This window comes from Staurois parvus, unplaced genomic scaffold (genome assembly GCF_062004578.1).
Source record: "Staurois parvus isolate SC_StPar_1 unplaced genomic scaffold, SC_StPar_1.0 ptg000470l, whole genome shotgun sequence".
Taxonomy (NCBI): Eukaryota; Metazoa; Chordata; class Amphibia; order Anura; family Ranidae; genus Staurois; species Staurois parvus.
The window spans coordinates 297213-325192 of record NW_028318266.1 but is presented as its reverse complement, the minus strand read 5'-3'; the positions used below and the strand labels follow the sequence as shown (position 1 = coordinate 325192).

The following is a 27980-nucleotide window of genomic DNA, read 5'->3' as shown; positions in this document are numbered from 1 at the left end:
CATCGCATCTGATTTCTTTATTATAGTATCATTTAATTAAAACAGATTTTTTTGTAATTAAACACAATCACATTCATCATTTTATTTCAAAAGCAATCTTAACATTCTTCTTTTTTTTTGTTATAATTGTGATCCTGATTTTACAAGCATAGAAATATGACGTTATTCAGGGACGTGTCATCTCCAGGTCCTTGGGGAGGCTCCACTCTGGTTTTGATGCCAACAATTCCATTTACGCAGATTGCACTCCACAGTCCCCATGTTCCCCATGGTCCTCCAATACCTATCAGGACAGTGTTATCGGAGCATCGGAACCTGATATTGTTGGCTGCAGTATCGTCACCGTTACCAGGAAGGGGCTGTTCAACTTGCAGAGCAAATTGTATGATACGCCCTGAGGGGCACCACTTTATAGTAGTCCAAGTTCCCCATCTGTAGTGAAAAACAAAAATGTATATCATCTCATGGTTTATGGAGATCTGCTTACTTTTCCCTGCAGCAATGCTAGGCAATTGGCTTTCCGATAGATTTGGACTTTGACCATACACTTAGATGCTTACAGCCACTGCTTGTGTAACCAGGGCCGTTGATAAGGGGGTACATCCGGGCCTCCTGTAGGGGCCCAACCTCCTCACTTTAACAAGGGGGCCCGCCAGCAGCAGCGTCCAGCCTCATAATGTAGTACACATGGGCATAAATAATGTGAACACCTATTGTTCCCCTGGGGCTCCCAAGTAATAAATCCTATTCCCTGGGCTGGGGGGCCATCAGTTCATCCAGTGGGGCCCGGGAGACTGTAAGATAAAGGGACTTTTTTTTCTTTTTTCGGCACAGACGGACTCACACAGCAGCCGGTGCGCTATTGACTCATAAATGACCGACTCACACTCCCTGCTGCTGGCAGAGTGATATAATTTTCTTTCCTGCCTGCTGAGAAGAGGGCGGGCTCTGGCTGAGAAAAGGGCGGGCTCTGGCTGAGAGGAATTCATCAGGAGGAGGTCTTATGTTGGAGGGAGGCGGCATACAATGAGTGACAGGAATATCTGGGGGAATCCTCCCTGTGTGTTCTCCTCAGCAGGTGCGGTATGGCTTTGTCCCTGTGTGTTCTCCTCAGCGGGTGCGGTACGGCTCTGTCCCTGTGTGTCTCCTCAGCGGGTGCGGTACGGCTCTGTCCCTGTGTGTCTCCTCAGCGGGTGCTGTACGGCTCTGTCCCTGTGTGTCTCCTCAGCGGGTGTGGTACGGCTCTGTCCCTGTGTGTTCTCCTCAGCGGGTGCTGTATGGCTCTGTCCCTGTGTGTCTCCTCAGCGAGTGCGGTATGGTTCTGTCCCTGTGTGTCTCCTCAGCGGGTGCTGTATGGCTCTGTCCCTGTGTGTCTCCTCAGCGGGTGCTGTATGGCTCTGTCCCTGTGTGTTCTCCTCAGCGGGTGCGGCTTGGCTCTGTCCCTGTGTGTTCTCCTCAGCGGGTGCGGTATGGCTCTGTCCCTGTGTGTCTCCTCAGTGAGTGAGGTATGGCTCTGTCCCTGTGTGTCTCCTCAGCGGGTGCGGTACAGCTCTGTCCCTGTGTGTCTCCTCAGCGGGTGCGGTACAGCTCTGTCCCTGTGTGTTCTCCTCAGCGGGTGCGGTATGGCTCTGTCCCTGTGTGTTCTCCTCAGCGGGTGCGGTATGGCTCTGTCCCTGTGTGTTCTCCTCAGCGGGTGCGGTACAGCTCTGTCCCTGTGTGTTCTCCTCAGCGAGTGCGGTTTTGTTCTGTCCCTGTGGGTTCTCCTCAGCGGGTGCGGTACGGCTCTGTCCCTGTGTGTCTCCTCAGCGAGTCCGGTATGGTTCTGTCCCTGTGTGTCTCCTCAGCGGGTGCTGTATGGCTCTGTCCCTGTGTGTTCTCCTCAGCGGGTGCGGTTTGGCTCTGTCCCTCTGTGTTCTCCTCAGCGGGTGCGGTACGGCTCTGTCCCTGTGTGTCTCCTCAGCGGGTGCTGTATGGCTCTGTCCCTGTGTGTCTCCTCAGCGAGTGCGGTATGGTTCTGTCCCTGTGTGTCTCCTCAGCGAGTGCGGTATGGTTCTGTCCCTGTGTGTCTCCTCAGCGAGCGCGGTATGGCTCTGTCCCTGTGTGTTCTCCTCAGCGGGTGCGGTATGGTTCTGTCCCTCTGTGTTCTCCTCAGCGGGTGCGGTTTGGCTCTGTCCCTCTGTGTTCTCCTCAGCGGGTGCGGTACGGCTCTGTCCCTGTGTGTCTCCTCAGCGGGTGCGGTACAGCTCTGTCCCCTGTGTGTTCTCCTCAGCGGGTGCGGTATGGCTCTGTCCCTGTGTGTTCTCCTCAGCGGGTGCGGTACAGCTCTGTCCCTGTGTGTTCTCCTCAGCGAGTGCAGTTTGGTTCTGTCCCTGTGTGTTCTCCTCAGCGGGTGCGGTACGGCTCTGTCCCTGTGTGTTCTCCTCAGCGAGTGCGGTACGGTTCTGTCCCTGTGTGTTCTCCTCAGTGGGTGCGGTTTGGTTCTGTCCCTGTGTGTTCTCCTCAGTGGGTGCAGTATGGTTCTGTCCCTGTGTGTTCTCCTCAGCAGGTGCGGTATGGTTCTGTCCCTGTGTGTTCTCCTCAGCAGGTGCGGTACGGCTCTGTCCCTGTGTGTTCTCCTCAGTGGGTGAGAGAGGGGGGGTGAGGGAGATAGAGGGGTGGAGAAGGTGAGATGAGAGAGAGGGGGGAGTGAGAGAGAGGGGGGAGGGTGAGAGAGGGGTGAGGGGGGGGTGAGAGAGAGGGGTGGGGGGTGAGGGGGGGTGGGAAAAAAAGGGGGAGGATTATTGAGAGAACCCTAGCCCTGTCTGTAGTTCCTCCTGTGCCTCCCTGTCCCAGTCCCCTTCTGCGGGTAGGTGTGTGTAAGACCTTGTACCTGGCATGACAGCAGTGAGCAGGGTCAGTTCTCTCATTCTGGAGCGATGGAGCGATCTGCTCCTTACTCTGATCTGCAGTCTCTGGTGGTCTGCTCTACCGCTGTCCTTGTCCTCCGGGCCCCTGGTCAGCCTGTCCTCCAGGCGGTCGTTACTGTTACTGTTGCAGCCGCAAGCTGGGAGGTTGGAGGAGTCGATGCTCTGGGAGGCACCACCACCGGTAATGCTGCTTCCGCTGCTGCTCGCCTCTCCGGGTGTCAATGGAGGTCGTCTCACTCACGGGCTCTCAATCCTAGGGGCCCTCTATTACTGGGAATTTATTTATTGCTGCACTGATTCAGAAGTAGGTCCTAAAGTGTATTTCCACTTTTGCAGCCAAACTGAGATAACACCAACTATATATTTGTAACTTAAAAATATATTTAAAATGATACTAAAGGTTCTTTTTTTTTTTTTGTAAAATAACAAACATGTCTATACTTACCTGCTGTGTGCAGTGGTTTTGCACAGAGCAGCCCGGATACTTCTCTTCTCGGGTCCCCCACAAGCTCCCCTGGCTGCTCCTTTCTGTCAGGTGCCCTCATAGCAAGCAGCTTGCTATGGGCGCACCCGCTACTCCGTGTGTCCATTCACACACGGAGCCGCAGCTTGACCCCACCCAGTTTTTATCCTCATTGGCTGGCTGACTGTGATTGACAGCAGCAGGAGCCAATGGCTCCTGCGTGCTGTCTCAGCCAATAAAGAGGGCAGAGACCCGGGAGAGCAGAGTCTGTTGTGCATATCGTTGGATCGGGATGGGGCTCAGGTAAGCATTGAGGGCGTTGGGGGCGCTGCTGCACACAGAAGGTTTTTTTTACCTTCTTGCATAGAACGCATGAAGGTAAAAGACCTTCAGCCTTTACAACCACTTTAAAGATTTACCTACCTAACAAACTTTACGTTTCCCTGCTTTGTGATGTTTAGATATGGGGCTATGGAGTAATGTTTACCATAATGAACCCTGTCTGTACTGTGTTCACAGTTCTTCATTATCAGTTGGATTAGATTTGAACACTGTCTGTCCTAACAAAGGGTCAGAAATTTAGAAGTGTAGCTCAGCCTGTGTGGGGACAAAGACAATATATGACTGTCCAGAAATACTGGGTGCACATGGATCAAAATTCGGCCAGGTCAGCAGGGACTGGACAACTTTCGATCTGTGTGTGGCCTTTCCTGCTCACCAAAAGTTGATTGGTAGATTAAATTGTCTTGGATTGGACTGTTGGAAAGCTTTTATATGATCAGTAGCTCCAGCCAATCATTTGCAGCACTGATCAATGTGTTCTGACAATGTGTTCTGACATGGGTGGAATCTCCAATAGTCTTGGGCTTTGTCACAGAGCTTTTCTGCTGCCTGCCACACCCCCACCCCCAGCAGCCCCTCACTCTTCTGTTTCTGGCAATCTGGCCCCCTGCCAAGGGAGCATCCTGTTCCACTGGCCGAGCACTAGACAGTCAGTCCCCCTGCTGTGGGAATCCACATGCAGGCTCCCTCCTTCCCCCCCTCTCATTGTCCTCATGTGCACGGCATGATCCCGTCCTCCCGCGCTCCATGCGGCAGCGCTGCCCCCGTGTATTGGGTGTGGGCAGGTGCAGCTTGGCTCGGGCGGGGGGTTTGGTCTGTGATCGGGTGGGCGGCTCCTCTGTGCTCAGGCTGGGGGGAAGGTTTATCTGTGCTCAGGTAGGTGTCGGGTTCGGCTATGGTCAGGTGAGAGTGGGTGGGCTTGGCTCGATTGTAGGGGCGGGCCCGCAGTGAAAAACAGAGGTTTTCTATATATTTCACAAAACTGGCATCTGATGGGTCCTCACAGAGGCATTTTTTTTTGCTCCTTCAATACATCAATAGGATACTGACCGTCTTCTGTATCCTGTCCAGTCTCTGACCATGTCCTGCATCATGTCCACAGTCTCTGACCATCTCCTGTAGTATGTCCGTAATCTCTGACCATCTCTTGTACTATGTCTGCAGTCTCTGACCATCTGCTGTAGTATGTCTGCAGTCTCTGACCATCTCCTGTAGTATGTCTGCAGTCTCTGACTGTCTCCTATACCATACCTGCAGTCTCTGACCGTCTCCTCTAGTATGTCTACAGTCGCTGACCATCTCATGTAGTATGTCTGAAGTCTCTGACCATCTCCTGTAGTATGGCCACTAACACAACAAACACTTTACTCCTGCCCTAGGAAAGGACTCAGTAGACCCAATAGGAATGTTCTGGAATTTTCTGGAATATGCTCGCTGCCCTCAACAGACCGGGGTGGTCCAAATGCACTGGATACAAATGAAGAAACAGAAAAAGGGCGCACCGACCTAGTGCATTATCGTTTAAAATAATTTATTGAAGAAACAAATTAGGTATCATACTCACAATGGACAAATTAACACAGGCATGTCAAACTGAACAATATGTATGATCCAAACAACATCTGAGTCCATACGATGGAACCCTGGATGACCAACTTGCTTCGAGGACACAACCTCTTCCTCAGAGCCAACACTACAGGAGTCTGCACTTCTTCTGAGGAAGAGGTTGTGTCCTCGAAACGCGTTAGCAGGTTGTTCATCCAGGGTTCCATCGTATGGACTCAGATGTTGTTTGGATCATACATCTTGTTCAGTATGGCCACTAACTCTGACCATCTCCTGTACTATGTCTGCAGTCTCTGATAATCTCTTCTATCCTGTCCACAGTCTCTGACCAAATCCAGAGATGGAGCTCTAATAGGAAGAGGTGGAACCTAAAGAGGAAGGGGTGGGGTTAACTGATGAAGGGGTGGATCTTCAACAGGAAGGGGTGGGGCTCCTGATTTTAGTCTTGCCTAGGGCAGCACAAAACCAAAATACATCACTGCTTCCAGCCCCACTTTGATCTCTCCTGGACCCGCTGTTTCCTCTCTCCTGGCCCCACTGTTCTCTCTCCCATCCCCGATTTGATCTCTCCCGGCCATGCTGTTTCCTCTCTCCTGGCACCACTGCGCTCTCTCCCGGCCCTCCTTGTTCCCCCCCAGATCCCCTTCAGCAGCTGGCAGGAGAGGAGGGAAGCAGAGGTGTGGGGAATCCATCGGGATGGATAGTGGGTAAAGAGCTGGTAAATATGTAATTTACCAGCCCCTTTGTTGTCTGAAATGAAAGTACCGATCACTGACTGGTTTTTTTTTTTTCATTCATAATTGAGGTATAGTAATCTGTGTTTACAATGCCTCAGTTTATGAATGAACAGAAAGCCTCTGTACAGAGTTATTCCTGTTCAGCCATTCTGTTCTGCTCAGGCTGCAGAGATGGAGAATGAGGGCTGTGTCCTCAATCTCCTTTCTCTGTCTCAATGGTGAAACATCAGAGGTCTGTTTAGACCCCTGATACCTCACCAAAACCCCCCTGCTTCCCACTGGCGCCCATGTTTCCCAAACACTGCGCCCATGTTCTGCATACTTCTGGGTGCTGCAGGATTGAAAGATGTTATCTGGAGAAATTTAGCAGTTTCATGTTTTGTTGATTTTTTACTGTTTTAAAAAATGTTGATGTTTTGGCGGGCAGTGATGCAAGTAGCTGGTCTTGCCTAGGGCGCAAAATAGTCTAGCACCGGTCCTGCTCAGAAGTAGAAGTAGAGTGGCTTCCCTCTTTGCCTTCAGGCTGGACAAGGTTAATAGTACAGTGTGGTGTGCCATGAGGAGCTGGTGGAGACAAGTCCGTTTTCTAGGCTACTTTTCTCAAAATGATTTTGTAGGGCTCTGGAGTATGGTATGGCCTCCAACCATAGAGTTCTGCTGACCCACAAGGAACTAGTGTAAATTCCTAAAGACCTATTGTTCCCCAGTAGGCTTTGGAGGCACCTGCTAACACATGTGTGACCAGCTTTGCTATCTCAGAAAATCACACATGTATGTGCACCAGCTATTGGAATATCTTCTGATCCTTTCTGCACATTTTTAATTGTTTTTTAGAGTAATAATAAACTTATCTTCAACCGTTTAGAATCCAAGGGAACTGTGGGGATTATGTGATTCCCAAATTGCCCTGAAGAGAAAATATCAATTATTTTATGGTTGTGTTTTGCATAAGTTATGTAGGTTTATGGACATACCCTCCAACCGTCGACATTATTTGAGCTTCAATGACTCTGGAACCAGGTTTTGTACAGAGCAGTCTGATGGCATTTAGCGCTGTGTCATCTCCTGCTCCTTGAGGTGGCTCCACCTTAAGAGGAAACAAAAGATTTATGAAAATACATTTTTGTTTAGTTCAGGGAGAATTATTTTTAAGTGATATAGATGTAGCGCTGCCCTTGTGAGGATAATAAGGGAGAAAACAAAAGAGAGGCGCCTTCTAAGTGCAGTATAAAAGTAATTTAATAAGCCACAAATGATAAAACTCACAATGCGGAAGTGTTAAAATAGCCCATCAGTATGGCTGTGATCCTAGTAGAGGCTGTGACCCTTCTAGAGGCCTGTAGGAGGAGCAATCAGCTCTGAGCGCGTAGCCTAGTTTCTCTCTTTCTGTCGGCGAAACTCTTCCTGTATGATGTCATGTCCACCTGGCTTGCAGTTCACGCTGCTTACAGGCACTTCTGGTTCTGGAAGGACGATGGTGCCTGGGATTCTTGACCATCCAGAGCAGCCTGGGATCCCCTCTACCATCCACAGCGGTTAGAACCCCACCGGACAGATTCCTGCAAGACTAGGATCACAGCCATACTGATGGGCTATTTTAACATTTTTTTTTCTCTCTTTTTTTTTTTCCTTGTTATACATACAGAGTTGGCTCACTCTGGGACGGCTGCCACCTAAAGCGGTTACCAGCCATAGACTTTATTGGGACTTATGGACTCATTACAATATACATTTGTGCGCTGATATTTTCTTTATTGTTGCTACCTTTGTGAGAGCAGCTGGAAGATGAGGGTCCCCAAAGGTTGATCCAATCTTAGTAGTGCTACCCTTGTGAGGGCAGCTGGAAGATGATGGTCCCCAAAGGTTGCCCTGATCTTAGTAGCGCTACCCTTGTGAGGGCAGCTGGAAGATGATGGGCCCAAAAGGTTTCCCTGATCTTAGTAGCGCTACCCTTGTGAGGGCAGCTGAAAGATGATGGTCCCCAAAGGTTTCCCTGATCTTAGTAGCGCTACCCTTGTGAGGGCAGCTGGAAGATGATGGGCCCAAAAGGTTACCTTGATCTTAGTAGTGCTACCCATTTGAGGGCAGCTGGAAGATGATGATCCCCAAAGGTTGCCCTGATCTTAGTAGCGCTACCCATGTGAGGGCAGCTGGAAGATGATGGTCCCCAAAGGTTGCCCTGATCTTAGTAGCGCTACCCTTGGGAGGGCAGCTGAAAGATGATGGTCCCCAAAGGTTTCCCTGATCTTAGTAGCGCTACCCTTGTGAGGGCAGCTGGAAGATGATGGGCCCAAAAGGTTTCCCTGATCTTAGTAGCGCTACCCTTGTGAGGGCAGCTGAAAGATGATGGTCCCCAAAGGTTGCCTTGATCTTAGTAGTGCTACCCTTGTGAGGGCAGCTGGAAGATGATGGGCCCAAAAGGTTACCCTGATCTTAGTAGAGCTACCCTTGTGAGGGCAGCTGAAAGATGATGGTCCCCAAAGGTTTCCCTGATCTTAGTAGCGCTACCCTTGTGAGGGCAGCTGGAAGATGATGGTCTCCAAAGGTTTCCCTGGTCTTACAAGCCTCCCAACACCTCTGACACCCTGGGTTCATAATTCACAAGAGATCACAGTTGCAATGAAACCAGACTATAGTAAAGCAACAAAGTATTTACTAAGGGTTCTTCAGTCAACACACAGTAAAGATTGTTAATACAGATACTGTATCTCCCAATGTAAACCTTTTTTTTAGTCACGGGATACAGAATATAGTTACTGTATATAATGCAAGAATGAAACACAGTAGATCAAACCTTGATTTAAATATGCTCTGTAAGAACCTGTGACCCCAGGTTAGAAAAGGGAAGAGAAATACCTTTTTGTGTCAGACTACCCCCTTAGAATCCTGATGCCATGGGCCCAGAAAATAAGAGCGCAATTTATAAGAGTTCAATATGTGAACCATGTAATTTGCAAATTCTGAGTAAGAGTTCCCTTTAACGCACACAGATGTAGTGCATTGAGTTCTTTATTGAGAAAGGAAAAGAAAGAGAGAAAAAGGAGGTCTTAGTGATGTAGGTGTTAAGAATCTTCAGCTAGATCAACAAAGGCCCAGAGGAATTGCTGTGCAATGGCGACCAGCAATAGCGGATAACATATGCAAAGGGTTTCCTGTTGAGGGATTTGTTTGTGCAGAAGTGTTGGATAAAGGCGTCTGCATGCAATATCCCTTTTGTAGGATGTACACAGTGTAGGCCTCTGCCCGCTCACCAATCCTGATGGTACCGTGGCTCAAGGGATTGGGATGTCCTGGAATAGCCTCTTGCAGAATCTGTAACCAGAGAAGGGTGCCTGTCCAAGCACCTAGCGATGCTGGGATTCAGCTGTGATGATGGAAGTGACCCTGGACAGCTACTGAGCTGACAGGAAGCTAAAGATGGATGATCTGCCTGCAGATATGTAGCACTCCGGCTGAAGATTCTACACCGTCTGGACCGCAAGGCCTGATCAACTCTCCAGAGCAGCTGAGTCCCTGCTCTAAGCTTCAGTCCGTGGTCCCAAAAGTGAGAACTTTTCCCGAGCCGGGCTATGCAATACCTTGGAAAAGTATTGACACACCTTGCAATTATCCACATTTTGTCATGTTAATCAAAAACATCAATGTATTTTATTGGGATTTGATGTAATAGACCAACACAAAGCGGCACATAATTGTGAAGTGGAAGGAAAATGAAAAACGGTTTTCAACATTTTTTACAAATAAATCTGTGAAAACTGTGGTGGCATTTGTATTCAGCCCCCCGGAGTCAATACTTTGTAGGACCCCCTTTGGCTGCAATTCCAGCTGCAAGTCTTTTTGGGGATGTCTCTACCAGCTTTGCACATCTAGAGAGGGACATTTCTGCCCATTCTTCTTTGTAGAATCGCTCAAGCTCTGTCAGATTGGATGGAGAGCGTCTGTGAACAGCAATTTTCAAGTCTTATAAATACAAATATGCTCAGTGATAATCAATAAAATAACTTTTCTTATGTAATAATCTCCAAAAAAATCCAAAATCTGTAATTATTCAAATAAAGTCCAAAGTCTAAACGCTAAGTCTAAACGCTATGACGTAATCATAAAGGGTACGTCCAATGACGAAACGCGTCAAAGGGAGGTGACGTCAGACGCATACGAGAATACCGGAAGTAGAGTGGCGGCCATCTTGGAGAGGGCAAAATCTCGGCTGTGAGTTGCGATTAGGACTCTCCTGGATTCCGGATGGCAGACAGGTCTTTATATGCTATGTGCGATTAAAGATGTTTTTAATGTAAGCAGGATAATTAAAAGCTTTTGATCTGAGTATGTGGCAGTATTACGCTATGATTTGTTCCTTGTATATGGGTATCTGGCTGACGTATATGGTGGAAGCATTTCTCAGTTGCTAGGGTGGAAGGATCCATACAAAGCAAACCCTGAGGACATCTATAAAAGGATTTATATCACCAGACAAATTTTCTGTGGATTAAGATCAAAAACATAAATTGCTTTGAACATTGGTAAGGGTATTCATTCCTTACCTCGATAGAAGTGTGCACTGTGTTATGAGTTTCTAGCACAGCAGAGTGTTTCACATGCATGGTTTTGCACAGTATATCACATGTGTATGTGGTTTTGATATATACACGTGTTTTCACTTGGGTGAATATTATTGGATTGATTTTATATGTTAATTTTTATTTATAAAGGATAATGCACTATGTATATTTTTTTGTTTTTTTGAGGTAATCAAGGTTTTGCAAGCAGCGGAGAGTTTGTTACATTTGAATCAATTTTTGGACTACACGTATTTGTTTATTGGACTTTAATTTAAAATTGGACTTTATTTGAATAATTACAGATTTTGGATTTTTTTGGAGATTATTACATAAGAAAAGTTATTTTATTGATTATCACTGAGCATATTTGTATTTATATTTGTACACCTCTAAGGGTAGAGGTGAAGCGTGCTTATAAATAGTTGGGAAAATTAGTGATTTACATATATTATAATTTTCAAGTCTTGCCACAGATTCTCCATTGGATTTAGGTCTGGATTGTGACTGGGCCATTCTAACACATGAATATGTTTTGATCTAAACCATTCCATTGTAGCTCTGGCTGGATGTTTCGGGTCGTTGTCCTGCTGGAAGGTGAACCTCGGCCCAAGTCTCTTGGGGCTCTTTTGCAGATTCTAACAGTGTTGTTCCAAACAGGGGGTGGACTGACAACTCATGGGACCCCCGGGCAACAGGGGATCATGGGGTCCCTGTGTTCTTGCCCAAACTCAAAAAAGCCTATGAAAAAGGTTCCAATGGCATCTCATGGGGCCCCCTACTGACCCCGGGCCCTCGGGCAGTGTTCGAGTTTCCAAATGGTCAGTCCACCCCTGGTTCCAAATCAGAATTCGGACTAAATGTTTATTATTTGGTGATTCGGTTATATCTAAATTTCTGAATTATAATAGGAATGAATTTTAACGAATCCAAAATAAGAAAACTAAATTCTGTCTGAAATAACACATTAACTGAATTTGAATCAAATTTGAAACAAATTAAAAAATGAAATTGAATTCAAAAACAAATTCGAAATGTAAACATATTGCTGACTATTGCAGATTTCTTTCAAAGACTGTGTGTATTAGTGTTAATATAGCCGTAGTCTGAAATTTGAATTTTGAAAAGAATAGAATGGAATAAAACAGAATAGAAAAGAAAAAAAACTAGAATAGAAAGAATATAGCCATCTTCCAAAAATCAAATTTCAAATAAAATGAAATAGAAAGAATTTATAAGTCTTTCAAAATTTGAAATTCCAATTTCGAATACAATAGAACCAGCTATTTGTCCCAATGAATTTGGATTGATTCAATATTTTTTAATCGAATCCATTGAATTTGGTCGTAAATGAGCAAACAAAACTAAACTAAACGACTTTTATTACGAATGCAACAGAATAAAATTAGTAACTTAAACCAGAACTCCAGGAAAAACTTCTTTACATAATTTTATTGCTGCTTTCCTACCTTCCTAGAATATGTATTCCATCCTCTGATTGACTCTGTAGTTTCTGAGAAACAGCATATGCATGTTTTAAATTCGGGGTCAATCCCCTGTGTCCTCCTGTTTGTAAGACCGGTGGCTGCTATGCCTTTATTCCCCCAGTCACTGGTCTTGGCACATCCCTCCTGTAGTTCTCATGTCAGCAGCAGTGATGCAATTCCTGCTGGCTGAAGGGGGCAGACCAGTCTGAGACTCCCGGTCTGAACCTGCCCACAAAGGCAGTGTGCCCCTCCTCCCATCCAATAGTAACAGCTGTTACCAACCCTGGAGCTGAAATCACTTAACCCCATACATGCCTGACAACAAGACAGGCAGGCTTGGGTACAGGATTTCACAGGGGATTCAGAAGGCATTGGACTGCCCAGCAGGGAGACAGACATCAGTCACCGATCCCAGGACAAGCAGGTAGAAAGAAGGGATTCCATGGCCATTCTGTATAAGCAGAGGATAACAGGGGAGAGAGCTGAGCTGCTATACAGACTTAACCCCATAGCTGCTGGGGAGGGAGCTGAGCCTGTGGCTAACAGGTAACCCCTCAGTTGCCAGACACCTTTACATTGTACTACTAAAAGCACCCATTAGCCATAGGCTCAGCTTCCTCTCTGTCAGCGATAGGGTGATGGAACATCTGTGCAGAGGGGGTACAGGGATGGAACATGTGTGCAGAGGGGGTAGAGAGATGGAACATGTGTGCAGAGAGGGTACAGGGATGGAATATGTGTGCAGAGGGGGTACAGGGATGGAACGTGTGCAGAGAGGGTACATGGATGGAACATGTGTGCAGAGAGAACACATTTTTGTAAATATTTAATTCTATCTTTTCATGTGACAACACTGAAGAAATGACACTTTGCTACAATGTGACGTAGTGAGTGTACAGCTTATATAACATGTAAATTTGCTGTCCCCTCAAAATAACTCAACACACCGCCATTAATGTCTAAACCGCTGGCAACAAAAGTGAGTCCACCCCTAAGTGAACATGTCCAATTTAGGCCCAAAGTGTCAATATTTTGTGTTACCGCCATTATTTTCCGGCACTGCCTTAACCCTCTTGGGCATGGAGTTCACCAGAGATTCACAAGTTGCCACTGGGGTCCTCTTCCACTCCTCCATGACGACATCACGGAGTTGGTGGATATTAGAGATCTTGAGCTCCTCCACCTTCCGTTTGAGGATGCCCCACAGATGCTCAATAGGGTTTAGGTCTGGAGACATGCTTGACCAGTCCATCACCTTTACCCTCAGCTTCTTTAGCAAGGCAGTTGTCGTCTTGGAGGTGTGTTTGGGGTCGTTATCATGTTGGAATACTGCCCCGTGTCCCAGTCTCCAAAGGGAGGGGATCATGCTCTGCTTCAGTATGTCACAGTACATGTTGGCATTCATGGTTCCCTCAATGAACTGATGCAGTGTGCGGTGTATGGTCTGAGCACTGACAAGCTGACCCCCCCACCCCTTCAACCTCTGCAGCATTGCTGGCAGCACTCATACGTCTATTTCCCAAAAACAACCTCTATATGACGCTGAGCACGTGCACTCAACTTCTTTGGTCGAGCATGGCGAGGCCTGTTCTGAGTGGAACCTGTCCTGTTAAACCAGTGTATGGTCTTGGCCACCACGCTGCAGCTCAGTTTCAGGGACTTGCCAATCTTTTTATAGCCTAGGCCATCTTTATGTAGAGCAACAATTCTTTATTTCAGATCCTCAGAGAGTTCTTTGCCATGAGGTGCCATGTTGAACTTCCAGTGACCAGTATGAGAGAGTGATAACACCAAATTTCACACACCTGCTCCCCATTCACACCTGAGATCTTGTAACAGTAACGAGTCACATGACACCGGGGAGGGAAAATGGCTAACTGGGCCCAATTTGGACATTGTCACTTAGCGGTGGACTCACTTTTGTTGCAAGCGGTTTAGACATGAATGGCGGTGTGTTGAGTTATTTTGAGGGGACAGCAAATTTACATGTTATACAAGCTCTATACTCACTACATCACATTGTAGCAAAGTGTCATTTCTTCAGTGTTGTCACATGAAAAGATATAATAAAATATTTACAAAAATTAGAGGTGTGGACTCATTTCTGGGAGATACTGTACATATAGAGATTTGTTGGAAAAAATATTATAGATTATAAAACATTACAAAATTGCAAAATTTGTTAAATTCAGACTACTCTCTATATATGTTTAGCAAAAGCCACAGGTGGGTGCCCACTTACAGGGAGACTAAATTATCAGCAACACAGAATCAGGTGAAAGCATAAAAAATGTCCTGTAAAAACAGATTTAATCACTGCATTTCAACAGTTATGGACTAAAAAAGTATTATATAATTCCCGAGAATTAAATATTATAAATAAGGCAGGACCTCAATCAATGCATTACTCTTTAAACATATCCATTCACAGAGAAACACAGTCCAGTGTGAAGTATAGCCACAACTATGAAGGACCTGCTCCTGGCACAATACATTTAAAAAGTATCAAAGATTCCATGTTTAGATTCCATGTTTAGATTCCATGTTTAGCAAAATTAAAGTCTAACCAAGCAAGCTCGAAGTTGATCTAACAGGACTGACCTCGTGGCTCCAACGAGATGGCCACCAGAGATGTCAGCCTTTTATACCCCCACCCAGCATCTGACATCACCAGCAGGGCATGGACGCAATTGGCTGGCACTGTGCATGCACCGGGGAAGCTTAACCATCCCCGCAGGGTAGCAAGGCACATATTTTGGAGATGTTGCCAAGGTTGAGGAGGAAAGCTTTAGACAGTGATTGAATGTGGGTCCAAAAGGATATTTCAGAGTCCAGGACAATATCTAGCACCCTGCAATGGGGGGACGTTTTGAAAGTTGTGCCATCAATTTTAACAAAGAAATCAGGGGAAGAGGCAGGTGGGGGAGGAAACATTATGACCTCAGTTTTGGACTGATTGAGTTTGAGGAAGTGGTGTGACATCCAGTCTGATATGCCTGTTAGTAAATTAGTTATGCCTGTAGAGACTGATGGAGTGAGCTGAGGGGCGGAAAGATAGATTTGAGTGTCATTGGCATAGAAATGGTATTGAAAGTCATGGGAGGCTATTAACGGACCCAAGGAGGAGGTGTAGATCAAGAATAGGAGAGGTCCAAGAACAGAACCTTATGGTCCCGACACAGAATGGAAGAGGAGAGGAGGAAGTAGAATTGTAAGTGACACTTAAGGTGTGGTGGGTTAGGTAGGCTGAGAACCAACAAAAAGTACAGTCACAGAGACCAAAGGAGTGGAGTTTTTGAGGAGAAGGGGGTGGTCCACTGTGTCAAAGGCCACAGAGAGGTCCAGGAGTAGGAGTAGAGAATAGTGCCCTGTGACGATCGCGGCGTCAGACCCCAGCCCTTCTCATCAAACTCGTGACTGAAGAACTAGCCAATCTAAAACCGGGGATAGATTTTCCAGCTAATGGACCACAACCTGTGTATTTGCAGCCTGCGAGCGATTGTTACTGGGTCAAGTTAACCCTTCACACTGCCACCACCTCCTTTTTGTACAGAGAAAGAGGAAACTTGGCAATATTAGCAATACACTATGATGTTTGAATAATCGTTTGTATACGCAATGTCACCGCAGACAGATGTATGCAGAGGTTTAAAACACACAGTAGCGTTCTTCAGAGACAGGGATTCTCAGTTTGCATTAAAGAGCTTTAGAAACAGTTCAACACTTTTCAGATAATAGGATTTATTACTAAAAAGGTCAAAAGGGTGCAATAAAAATATTTACAGCCTTGGGTTAAGCAGCTTTCAGGTTTTCTGAGCAAACAGGGCCTTTTTCTCCCAAAGTTGATTCCGATGTTAAAAAAGGGAGAATCTTCAACTTCCACACCCCTCAACTCAGCTTAGCTTAGCTTTTTCTAGGAGCTCCACAGGGTGTCTCCCTGAAGCAGAGAACCAATCGCCTCATTTGGGGAGAGAGTGGAAGGTGGAGACCCAAGCTATGACCAAAGCCCTCAGAAATTATACTATGGTCAATAACTTATTCTCGGTGCATTTAGCAGCCTGGCCACTAGTAGAGTAATATGCAGATGCATCTGCCGAATGGGTAGATATGAAATATGACATACCTGCTTGAATGGTTAAGGAGATATAATTTTCTGCTCTCCTGTGTATGCCAGCTAGGGGGTGTAATATACCAGGTGATTTGTATCAAAGTGAGCCATCCGAATCTGTGCTCCATGTTTGTGTAATTATTTCCTATTTGGAGATATAAAATGATATGGAAAACTGGGTTTTAAAATGTAAGTCTGTTTTTACGACTACCTGGAATGTCTTTTGAAGCTCAGTGAGGGCTCGGTTTATGGCTTTACGACCCCTTCTCCAGCAAGAGTCTTGCAGACAGAGGGACACCTAGCTTGTGTGGTTTATAGCCATGACGCCCTCCAAATGCGTTTTCTGCCTGTGATCTCTGTCATCAAACAGACCACATGTCACTCAACAGAGAGGGAGGGGGATATCGGAGGAATCTGACTTGGGAGAGAGAGATACAATACGGAGCAGTTTGGAGCAAAATGGATGACCGTGTCCATCTCTGTGTGCATGATGCTACATGCCCATTAGTAGACTTTGAGTTTTAAGAGAGCAGTTTCTGTGAAGTGTTGAGGTTAAAATTCAGGCTGAAGGGGATCAAGAAGGTTGTACTCAGTGAGATAATCGCTCAGTTGGTTGCTACCTAGATGTTCAAGAAGTTTGGAGGAAAAGGGGAGCAAGGAGATGGGGCATAGGTAGTTAAGACTGGTGAGACTTTTTAAGTATGGCGGTGACTAGTGCATGTTTTAGAAATTTGAAGAGGATGCCAGATGAGAGAGAGAGATTGAAAATGTGAGTTATAGAGTGTAGGATAGAGCCAGAGAGTGACCTTAGCATTTGCAAGGAAACAGGATACAGGGGGCAGGTGGTTAGGTGGATATGATGGATCGCCTGGCACCCAGCTTGAGTGCCTCCATCAGAGAACTACTTCCTTGCCACTGGGACACAGGACCAAGGTATTATAGCTGAGCATTGCACATGAGGACTAGACGACACTAGCTTAGGTTTTTATACACTTCAGAAATAGGGGCAGTCCCCACATGAACAATAGAAACAAATATTACACATTTGGATAAACATTCCACACTGATTAGATAATGAGGTGAAGCTGACACCAGACTAATCCCATCATGTAGGAACCTCCAGGAGAACTAGGCAACATACAGAAACAACAGGGGACTCAATTAATTCAATTAACAATGGGAGAAAGTCACAGTTAACACCTCACACCTTAACAAAGTTTACAGCAAGAGACTTCAGCATCAGGTTGTTTTGAGCTGATTACATTAACATCTGCTTAGAGTCTTTGAGTCTAGGAGTGGGGTTGGAACAGTCAATGCTAGGTTGGGCACAGAGGACTCAAATCTGTATCCTGGTCCTCCATTTCTCAGAGTCTATGTGTTTTGGGGAGACATGGACTTGAATCAAAATTGAATTAAAAATACTCCAAAAGGTCCCCCAGGCACACACCTCCCAAAGAATAGATCCCCCTCAGATGCCAGGCACAAACCTCCAAAGAACAGAGCCCCCTCAGATGCCAGGCACACACATCTCAAATAATAAAGCCCTCTCAGATGCCAGGTCCTATGGTCAGCAGGCAAGAGTCTAGCCTGCAGTCCCTCCCAAAAGATCCTGTCCTGGCTGGGTCTGTCACAGTGGGTGTTAAAACATAGTTTAGCAACTTTGTCTGTGGTAGGGAGGTTGAACGAGGGATTTAATGATTGCACCTTTGGACATGAAGTGTTAAGTGGGGGAGGTATCTGTGCAGCAAAGATCTCCTCATGAATTGTATTAATCTTATTTTTTAGGTGACTGGCGATCTTCTGAGCAAGGAATGCATTGGTAGGTGGAGGCAGTGGAAGACAAAGTAGAGCGTTGAAGGTAGAAAGGATTTGATGAGAAATTAATGGGAGTGATAAAATAGGTCTGTTTGGCAGTTTGGAGACAGGAATTGCATTTTCATATTGGTTGAAATCTTTCTGATACTTAATCTTATGCCAGAGGTGCTCAAGAGCGCGGTTACATTTTTTGAGACTTCTAGTGCCATCTGTTTGTCAAAGTTCTAGGGGTCAGGGCAGGGGCGGACTGATCATTTGGAAACTCGGGCACTGCCCGAGGGCCCAAGGTCAGTAGGGGGCCCCATGAGATGCCCCTGGTACCTTTTTCATAGGCTTTTTTGAGTTTGGGCAAGGACACAGGGGCCCCATGATCCCCTATTGCCCGGGGGCACCATGAGTTGTCAGTCCGCCTGTGATGGATTTGGTAAAATGCCTATTCTGTTTCCTGTTTAAAATATACATTTTATTCATATTTACTTTATTCTTTTATACTTTTTCATATGTCTAAATATACAGTATGTGTTGTGCGTATATATTTTTGTCTGCTGGGCTTTGCAGTCCTCCTTAACTTGTTTGTTCAGAGCGATGTTCTCAACCCCTCCCTTTGCACTGAGAGGATTTTACTTAGGCTTTGAGTATGTGAGGGGGAGTGAAAAGATAACGGGCGAGAAGCAAGCTTCAAGTTTCTATATTTCTCCCATATTTCAGCCAAGCAAAATGTGCCTTTTAGAATGTGACTGTATTTACGTAATAGTGACGTATACTCTATTGTTTTCTATGTATAAAAGGTTAAGCACCACCAGAAAATTTGAAGAAATTTTAAACTAAACAGGTCAGTCAGTCTGACATCGATAGTATGTAAATTATTGGAGGGAACGGCAAAAGACTATATCCAAGAATTTTCTGATGAAAGTCTTTAGCAGTAATCAGCATGGATTTATGGTCTATTGTTCTTGCCAGACCAATCTGTTAACATTCTATGAGAAAGTGAGCTGCCATCTAGATAAAGGAAGGCCTGTGGATGTGGTGTATCTAAATTTTGCCAAAGCATTCAATACAATTCCCTATAAGTGCTAATTTACAAATTGAGGTCTGTCGGCATGGACAGCAATGTTCAGTATGTAACTGGATAGAAAACTGGTTACAGGGACACGTCCTAAGGGTGGTGATAAATAGTGTGAACTCAGAATGTTTTGGAGTTGTAAGTGTGGTACGCCAAGGCTTTATTCTGGGACAAGTTCTGTTTAATGTTTTCATAAATTATTTAGAGGTTGATACAAATAGTTCAATCTCAGTGTTTACTGATGATACAAAGCTAAGTAGGGCAATAACTTCACCGCAGGTTAAAGAAACTTTTCAAGAACAGCTCAATAAAATAAAGGGGTGGGCAACTCCATGGCAAATGAGATTTAATGTTGAAAAATGTAAGGAATGCACTTGGGGGCTAAGAATATGAATGCAGGTTGCATGCTAGGGGAGAATCCAGGATGGATTGATGGGGGTCCTGGTAGATCTCAGGCTCAGCAATAGCATGAAATGCCAAGCTGCAGCCAGCAAAGCTAGCAGACTATTAAGATGCATTAAAAGGTATTTACTCAAGAGATAAAACCATAATTCTACCACTTTACAAAACTGGTTCCGCCACATCTTGAGTATGCGTCCAGTTCTGGTCTCCAGTCCTCAGGAAGGATATGCTAGAACTGGAGAGAGTCCAGAGATGGGTGACAAAGCTAATAAGGCAACTGGAGGACCTCAGTTATGAAGAATGACTACAAGCATTAAACGTATTCTCCCTGAGAAAAAGAAACTTAAGAGGGGATAAAATAGCAATATACAAACATCTTAATTGTGATTCTAGCAGAGGGAGAACTCAGAATCAGTCTCACTTCGCTTAACAGGACACGTGGCCACTCAAAGAGGTTGGAGGAGAAATGTTTAACCTTAAACTGCATAAGGAGTTCTTTACTGTTAGAGCAATACAGGTTTGGAACTCCCTTCCATAGTGGGTGGTGTCTGTGGGGAATATCGAAAATTCCAAAAAACTCTTAGATGGACATCTTAGCAAATGCAATTTACAGAGATATTGGAACTGGTATTAACATAAACACACACACCCACACAGGTTGAACTGGATAGAATGGTGTCTTTATTCAACTGAACCAACTATATACAGTATGTATATTACATCATCACCAGACAATTTCACTTACAGCTGGCACAGAAAGCTACAATGGCCATGTAGAGCCCTGTTACTCCAGTACTGTGACACTGTCCTTCCATCTTCTCCTTGTCTTCTTCTGGGTCAAGTCTTTTATTTGAAAATGACAGCACAGCAGTGTCAGTCTCACAAGCATTTAACAGGCAGCATGAAAAATGCAAACAATAAATAAAAAGCTTTGTGGAGTTATGTTACATAAGTACTTGCTAACTGAGCACTTTTACCTAGTATGGGCAGATTTTAAAAGGGGGTAAAGGGCAAGATCCACTTTAATATATTCCTGGAGCTTGAAAACAAAAGGTGTTTAATGGCTCTTCAGTTGGTTTTCTTTCAATGCCCAAAGCCTAATTAGAAAAGCCTGTCTCCTGCCAGCATTCTTGGAGAGATAAACCCTTGTTCTGTGTGAAAGCAGTGGTCCCGTTGGCCCAACTTCCCCTCATATTTTATCATCTTCCAAAGACCCATAAAGGTTTAAATCCCTTACAGATAGATCCATTCATTTGGGTATAGGCTCCCTCAATAAGGGACTGGGACAGTGGTTGGATAAACAGCTGCAACTGTTGGTTACTAGACTTCCCAGTTACCTCAAAGATACCAATCACCTCTTGACCATCATGAGTGAAATACGTTGGGATTGTCAGTTGATGTGGTTCACTTGTGATGTACCAGCCTTTAATCATCCATTCCACACAAATTGGTTAGAGATGCAGTAGATTTTTACATGGAACACTGTACCAATTTGGTGGTTGAACATCGTATGTTTACTTTCCTGGAGTATCTATTAGCCCATAACTATTTCATTTTCACTGGGGATTATTACCTTCAAGGGTGCAGGGCCCCGATGGGGACCAAATTTCACCCTCACTCGCCAACCTCTACAGTGGTTGGTGAGAGCAGTCCTGCATCTTTGGGGGTGAGAATCCCTTCATATCTTATATCGAGATATACTATCGGTACATAGATTATGTGATATTTGTTATGGAAAAGGTATGGATGATCTTGATAGCTTTCTGGAATATTTAAATGATAATGATAGAAATTTGCATTTCACGGGACAGGCGAGTAAGAAAGAAATTTGTTTTCTGGATGTCCACCTTACCAGGAGAGTGAGCGGTGTTAAGACCAGCTTGTATAGGAAACCACTCTCTGGAAATACTTTATTGATGGCTAAATCAGGACATCCTAAACATACTATTAAAGATATTCCAGAAGGACAATTTCTTCAGGTGCGACGCATCTGTAGAGACCAGAAGGAGTTTCAGAATGAAGCCCTTTTGCTATACCAACAGTTTTTCCAAAGAGGTTATCCAAGATGGATGTTGGACATGGCTCTCTCCATTGCCAATTCCAGGCATAGAAATGATTTGTTGAAGGGTAATGCATATAATAACAATAATGTTAATAGACATAATAGTAGTAGTAAATTAACCCTTTCAACACCACTCAGTCTGGTATTTGGGGAAATCAGAAGCACTGTCAATAGATATTTGCTAGCTTTGTTAGGATCAGACATGTACTGCACTTCTCAAGGAAAGTGTAAATATATTTCCTAGAAGGGCACCCACATTAGTTCAGTCTTTATCCCCCAATTTTTTCAATCAGGTGGGGGTACAGTCCACTACATGGCTTCACTTCAAGGGCAGCTACAGTTGTGGCAGCTCTGGTTGCCCATACTGTAGACATATATTGAGAGGTGATATTGTTCACTCTCATTCAAATAACGAGGAACATAAAATTGATTCACTCTTTAATTGTAATACCAGTTATGTTGTTTACCTTATCACTTGTGAGATCTGTCATGTGCAATATGTGGAACGAACAACTAGGCAGTTAAGAGATCGCTTTTATGAACATCTGTAAAGTATTGAATAAAATCTCTCCTCAAATGTTGCCCGCCATTTTAACACGTATCATGCGGGTGACATAACAGCAGTGGGAAGCCAAATCATAGTTTTTGTTCATTATTACTAGAGATGAGCGAATTTCTCAAAAATTCGATTCGGCTGATTCGGCGAATTCCAGTGTGAAATTCGATTCGATGCGAATTTCTTCGCTACGAAGATGACTTATAAAAAGGGTTTCTAGGCTTCAGAGAGCCTTTAAATTAGTGCAGAACACTGTACCTTTAATTTAAATGCCCTTGGAGATGAGGAAAGAGAAGGAGAAGGAGAAGGAGAAGGATGAGAAGAAGGAGAAGGATGAGAAGAAGGAGAAGAAGGATGAGAAGGAGAAGGATGAGAAGAAGGAGAAGGAGAAGGATGAGAAGAAGGAGAAGGAGAAGGATGAGGAGAAGGAGAAGGATGAGAAGAAGGAGAAGGATGAGAAGAAGGAGAAGGAGAAGGAGAAGGATGAGAAGAAGGAGAAGGATGAGAAGAAGGAGAAGGAGAAGGATGAGAAGAAGAAGAAGGATGAGAAGAAGGAGAAGGATGAGAAGATGGAGAAGGAGAAGGATGAGAAGAAGGAGAAGGATGAGAAGAAGGAGAAGGAGAAGGATGAGAAGAAGGAGAAGGATGAGAAGAAGGAGAAGGAGAAGGATGAGAAGAAGGAGTAGGATGAGGAGAAGGAGAAGGATGAGAAGAAGGAGAAGGATGAGAAGAAGGAGAAGGATGAGAAGAAGGAGAAGGAGAAGGATGAGAAGAAGAAGGATGAGAAGAAGGAGAAGGAGAAGCAGAAGGAGAAGGATGAGAAGAAGGAAAAGGAGAAGGATGAGAAGATGGAGAAGGAGAAGGATGAGAAGAAGGAGAAGGATAAGGATGAGAAGGAGAAGGAGAAGGATGAGAAGATGGAGAAGGAGAAGGATGAGAAGAAGGAGAAGGAGAAGGATGAGAAGAAGGAGAAGGAGAAGGATGAGAAGAAGGAGAAGGAGAAGGATGAGAAGAAGGAGAAGGATGAAAAGAAGGAGAAGGATGAGAAGAAGGATGAGAAGAAGGAGAAGGATGAGAAGAAGGAGAAGGAGAAGGATGAGAAGAAGGAGAAGGATGAGAAGAAGGATGAGAAGAAGGATGAGAAGAAGGATGAGAAGAAGGAGAAGGATGAGAAGGACAGTTCTGTGACAGTTTCTGTCTATTTCTGACAGTTCTGGGACATTCACTCCATACAGCTGTTTCAACCGCTGTATGGAGGGAATGTCATGGAACTGTCAGAAATAGACTATTAATGACAGTTCTGGGACTGTTCTTCCATGCAGCGGTTGAAACATTGTATGTATTTGTTTCCATAAATGGATCCATTTATGGAAACAAATACATACAATGTTTCAACCGCTGTATGGAAGGACAGTCCCAGAACTGTCATTAATAGTCTATTTCTGACAGTTCTATGACATTCCCTCCATACAGCGGTTGAAACAGCTGTATGGAGTGAATGTCCCAGAACTGTCAGAAATAGACTATTTATGACAGTTCTGGGACTGTCCTTCCATACAGCGGTTGAAACATTGTATCTATTTTTTTCCATAAATGACATTCTGCAAATACACTTAGAGGAGCGCTGCAGATACACTTTTTGCCGGCTTGGAATTAATCTTATTTTCATCCTACTTCTTCTTCTTCATCCTCATCCTCATAAGAAGAAAAAGAAGAAGTAGGATGAAAATAAGAATAATTCCAAGCCGGCAAAAAGTGTATCTGCAGCGCTCCTCTAAGTGTATCTGCAGAATGTCATTTATGGAAAAAAGTAGATACAATGTTTCAACCGCTGTATGGAGTGAATGTCCCAGAACTGTCATAAATAGTCTATTTCTGACAGTTCTGGGACATTCACTCCATACAGCTGTTTCAACCGCTGTATGGAGGGAATGTCATAGAACTGTCAGAAATAGACTATTAATGACAGTTCTGGGACTGTCCTTCCATACAGCGGTTGAAACATTGTATCTATTTGTTTCCATAAATGGATCCATTTATGGAAACAAATAGATACAATGTTTCAACCGCTGTATGGAAGGACAGTCCCAGAACTGTCATTAATAGTCTATTTCTGACAGTTCTATGACATTCCCTCCATACAGCGGTTGAAACAGCTGTATGGAGTGAATGTCCCAGAACTGTCAGAAATAGACTATTTATGACAGTTCTGGGACATTCACTCCATACAGCGGTTGAAACATTGTATCTATTTTTTTCCATAAATGACATTCTGCAGATACACTTAGAGGAGCGCTGCAGATACACTTTTTGCCGGCTTGGAATTATTCTTATTTTCATCCTACTTCTTCTTTTTCTTCTTATGAGGATGAAGAAGAAGAAGTAGGATGAAAATAAGATTAATTCCAAGCCGGCAAAAAGTGTATCTGCAGCGCTCCTCTAAGTGTATTTGCAGAATGTCATTTATGGAAAAAAATAGATACAATGTTTCAACCGCTGTATGGAAGGACAGTCCCAGAACTGTCATAAATAGTCTATTTCTGACAGTTCTGGGACATTCACTCCATACAGCTGTTTCAACCGCTGTATGGAGGGAATGTCATAGAACTGTCAGAAATAGACTATTAATGACAGTTCTGGGACTGTCCTTCCATACAGCGGTTGAAACATTGTATCTATTTGTTTCCATAAATGGATCCATTTATGGAAACAAATAGATACAATGTTTCAACCGCTGTATGGAAGGACAGTCCCAGAACTGTCATTAATAGTCTATTTCTGACAGTTCTATGACATTCCCTCCATACAGCGGTTGAAACAGCTGTATAGAGTGAATGTCCCAGAACTGTCAGAAATAGACTATTTATGACAGTTCTGGGACTGTCCTTCCATACAGCGGTTGAAACATTGTATCTATTTTTTTCCATAAATGACATTCTGCAAATACACTTAGAGGAGCGCTGCAGATACACTTTTTGCCGGCTTGTAATTAATCTTATTTTCATCCTACTTCTTCTTCTTCATCCTCATCCTCATAAGAAGAAAAAGAAGAAGTAGGATGAAAATAAGAATAATTCCAAGCCGGCAAAAAGTGTATCTGCAGCGCTCCTCTAAGTGTATCTGCAGAATGTCATTTATGGAAAAAATAGATACAATGTTTCAACCGCTGTATGGAGTGAATGTCCCAGAACTGTCATAAATAGTCTATTTCTGACAGTTCTGGGACATTCACTCCATACAGCTGTTTCAACCGCTGTATGGAGGGAATGTCATAGAACTGTCAGAAATAGACTATTAATGACAGTTCTGGGACTGTCCTTCCATACAGCGGTTGAAACATTGTATCTATTTGTTTCCATAAATGGATCCATTTATGGAAACAAATAGATACAATGTTTCAACCGCTGTATGGAAGGACAGTCCCAGAACTGTCATTAATAGTCTATTTCTGACAGTTCTATGACATTCCCTCCATACAGCGGTTGAAACAGCTGTATGGAGTGAATGTCCCAGAACTGTCAGAAATAGACTATTTATGACAGTTCTGGGACTGTCCTTCCATACAGCGGTTGAAACATTGTATCTATTTTTTTCCATAAATGACATTCTGCAAATACACTTAGAGGTGCGCTGCAGATACACTTTTTGCCGGCTTGTAATTAATCTTATTTTCATCCTACTTCTTCTTCTTCATCCTCATCCTCATAAGAAGAAAAAGAAGAAGTAGGATGAAAATAAGAATAATTCCAAGCCGGCAAAAAGTGTATCTGCAGCGCTCCTCTAAGTGTATCTGCAGAATGTCATTTATGGAAAAAAATAGATACAATGTTTCAACCGCTGTATGGAAGGACAGTCCCAGAACTGTCATTAATAGTCTATTTCTGACAGTTCTATGACATTCCCTCCATACAGCGGTTGAAACAGCTGTATGGAGTGAATGTCCCAGAACTGTCAGAAATAGACTATTTATGACAGTTCTGGGACATTCCCTCCATACAGCGGTTTCCGGCAAAAAGTGTATGTGCAGAGTTCCTCTATTCTGCAGATACACTTAGAGGAGCTCTGCAGATACACTTAGAGGAGCTCTGCACATACACTTTTTGCCGGCTTGGAATTATTCTTATTTTCATCCTACTTCTTCTTCTTCTTCTTCTTCATCCTCATCCTCATCCTCTTCTTCTTCTTCTGAGGATGAAGAAGAAGAAGAAGAAGTAGGATGAAAATAAGATTAATTCCAAGCCGGCAAAAAGTGTATGTGCAGAGCTCCTCTAAGTGTATCTGCAGAGCTCCTCTAAGTGTATCTGCAGAATAGAGGAACTCTGCACATACACTTTTTGCCGGCTTGCAATTATTCTTATTTTCATCCTACTTCTTCTTCTTCTTCTTCATCCTCTTCTTCTTCTTCTGAGGATGAGGATAAAGAAGAAGAAGAAGAAGAAGAAGTAGGATGAAAATAAGATTAATTCCAAACAGGCAAAAAGTGTATGTGCAGAGCTCCTCTAAGTGTATCTGCAGAATAGAGGAACTCTGCACATACACTTTTTGCCGGCTTGGAATTATTCTTCTTTTCATCCTACTTCTTCTTCTTCATCCTCATCCTCATCCTCTTCTTCTGAGGATGAAGATGAAGAAGAAGAAGAAGTAGGATGAAAAGAAGAATAATTCCAAGCCGGCAAAAAGTGTATGTGCAGAGTTCCTCTATTTCTGACAGTTCTCTCACAGCTTCTTCACATGAACAGTGGTTGAAACATCTGTATCCTAAATGTAAACTAATAGATACAATGTTTCAACCGCTAAACATGTGTTCCTTCTGTCAGAGAACTGTCAGAAATAGCGGAGCTCACTGCAGGGACACTTTTGCCGGCTGATCGGGAAATGTTCGATTCGCGCACCCGAAGTAGGCAAAATTTCGGTTTCGCCGCGAATCGAATATTTCCTGAAATTCGACTCGAATTCCGGTTCGCCTGGTTCGATTCGCTCATCTCTAATTATTACATAGTGGACATTTTTCTATTTCTATTTCTTTTCCTTTTTTCTTTTTCCCTTAGGCCATTTATTTGTGTTATATTTTTGTTTATTATTGTATGTTGTGCATATTATTTTAGTACATTATGTTACTTCATTTTTGATTGTAGATGGCTGTGTTGAGATGGTCAGCAGGAAAGGGCTTAAGATCCCTAATTGATACATGTATGCAATTGTCAGGTTGTCTATTAATTCATGTGTGCTCTTGATAACCCTGTTGTTATGAATAAGTACATATTCTCAGTGTGAAACACGTTAACAGATTGTCCTGTACTGCTTTCCTGTATGTGAAGACAATAAAAGACGTGTGGATTTAGTTCCGTGGTGGAGTGCAGCCATTCATTCATTTTCTCTTCTCCCCATGCTAAGTCAGACCTATAACTCTGAAATCAGAAAAGCCTATATACCCACTTGTCCACCACCCAGAGTACTTGTACTGTGGATGGGCAGCATGTACAGGCAAAGTACCCGCACATAGCTCTGACTGTACAGACACAGAGGGCGTGCAGTGAAAATTGTGCAGCAAAAATTCAAGGAAGTGTATTTTTCTCAAAACAATTGCATTTTAAAAATCTCCCCAATTGGATACAGGTGGCAAAAAAAAAACCCTCCTTTACTCTATCCAAAATGAAAACAATTATTTTTTCTTCAGTTCTGCTTTAAGACTGGACCTTCATACTCTGGCACATGGTTCTCTTTCAGTCAAATCTAAAATTTTGGGATCACTTACCTTTATTTGAAAGCCTGTTGCTAATGTTCCACGTGGACAGGTTTGAACAGATCCCCAGGTACCCCAAGGACAACCATTGCTCACAGAAATCTCTAAGCCGTGGATCAGCGTGGAGTGGAGGAGGGTCAAAGTGTCCATCCAGCTCAGCATCTTCCTCACCAT

At 44.0% G+C, this 27980-nt stretch overlaps 1 protein-coding gene across 1 annotated transcript; it reads right to left on the bottom strand.

Annotated features, from left to right (window-relative positions):
• Window positions 1–27980, bottom strand: LOC149452472 (vitelline membrane outer layer protein 1-like). The gene is made up of 3 exons (XM_089689159.1): window positions 27819–27980; window positions 6989–7101; window positions 1–432 (listed from the first exon to the last, which is right to left on the bottom strand). The coding sequence occupies exons 1-3, from the start codon at window positions 27978–27980 to the stop codon at window positions 141–143; spliced, it is 567 nt and encodes a 188-aa protein (XP_089545285.1). The 3' UTR covers window positions 1–140.

Excerpts from the sequence above, each read along its gene's own strand:
- LOC149452472 (XM_089689159.1), bottom strand. The coding sequence starts at position 27,980 with ATGGTGAGGAAGATGCTGAGCTGGATGGACACTTTGACCCTCCTCCAC. Across the intron at positions 7,102-27,818 it reads CAACAGGCTTTCAAATAAAG|GTGGAGCCACCTCAAGGAGC; the intron begins GTAAGTGATCCC and ends TTTCCTCTTAAG. Across the intron at positions 433-6,988 it reads ATAATGTCGACGGTTGGAGG|ATGGGGAACTTGGACTACTA; the intron begins GTATGTCCATAA and ends TTTTCACTACAG.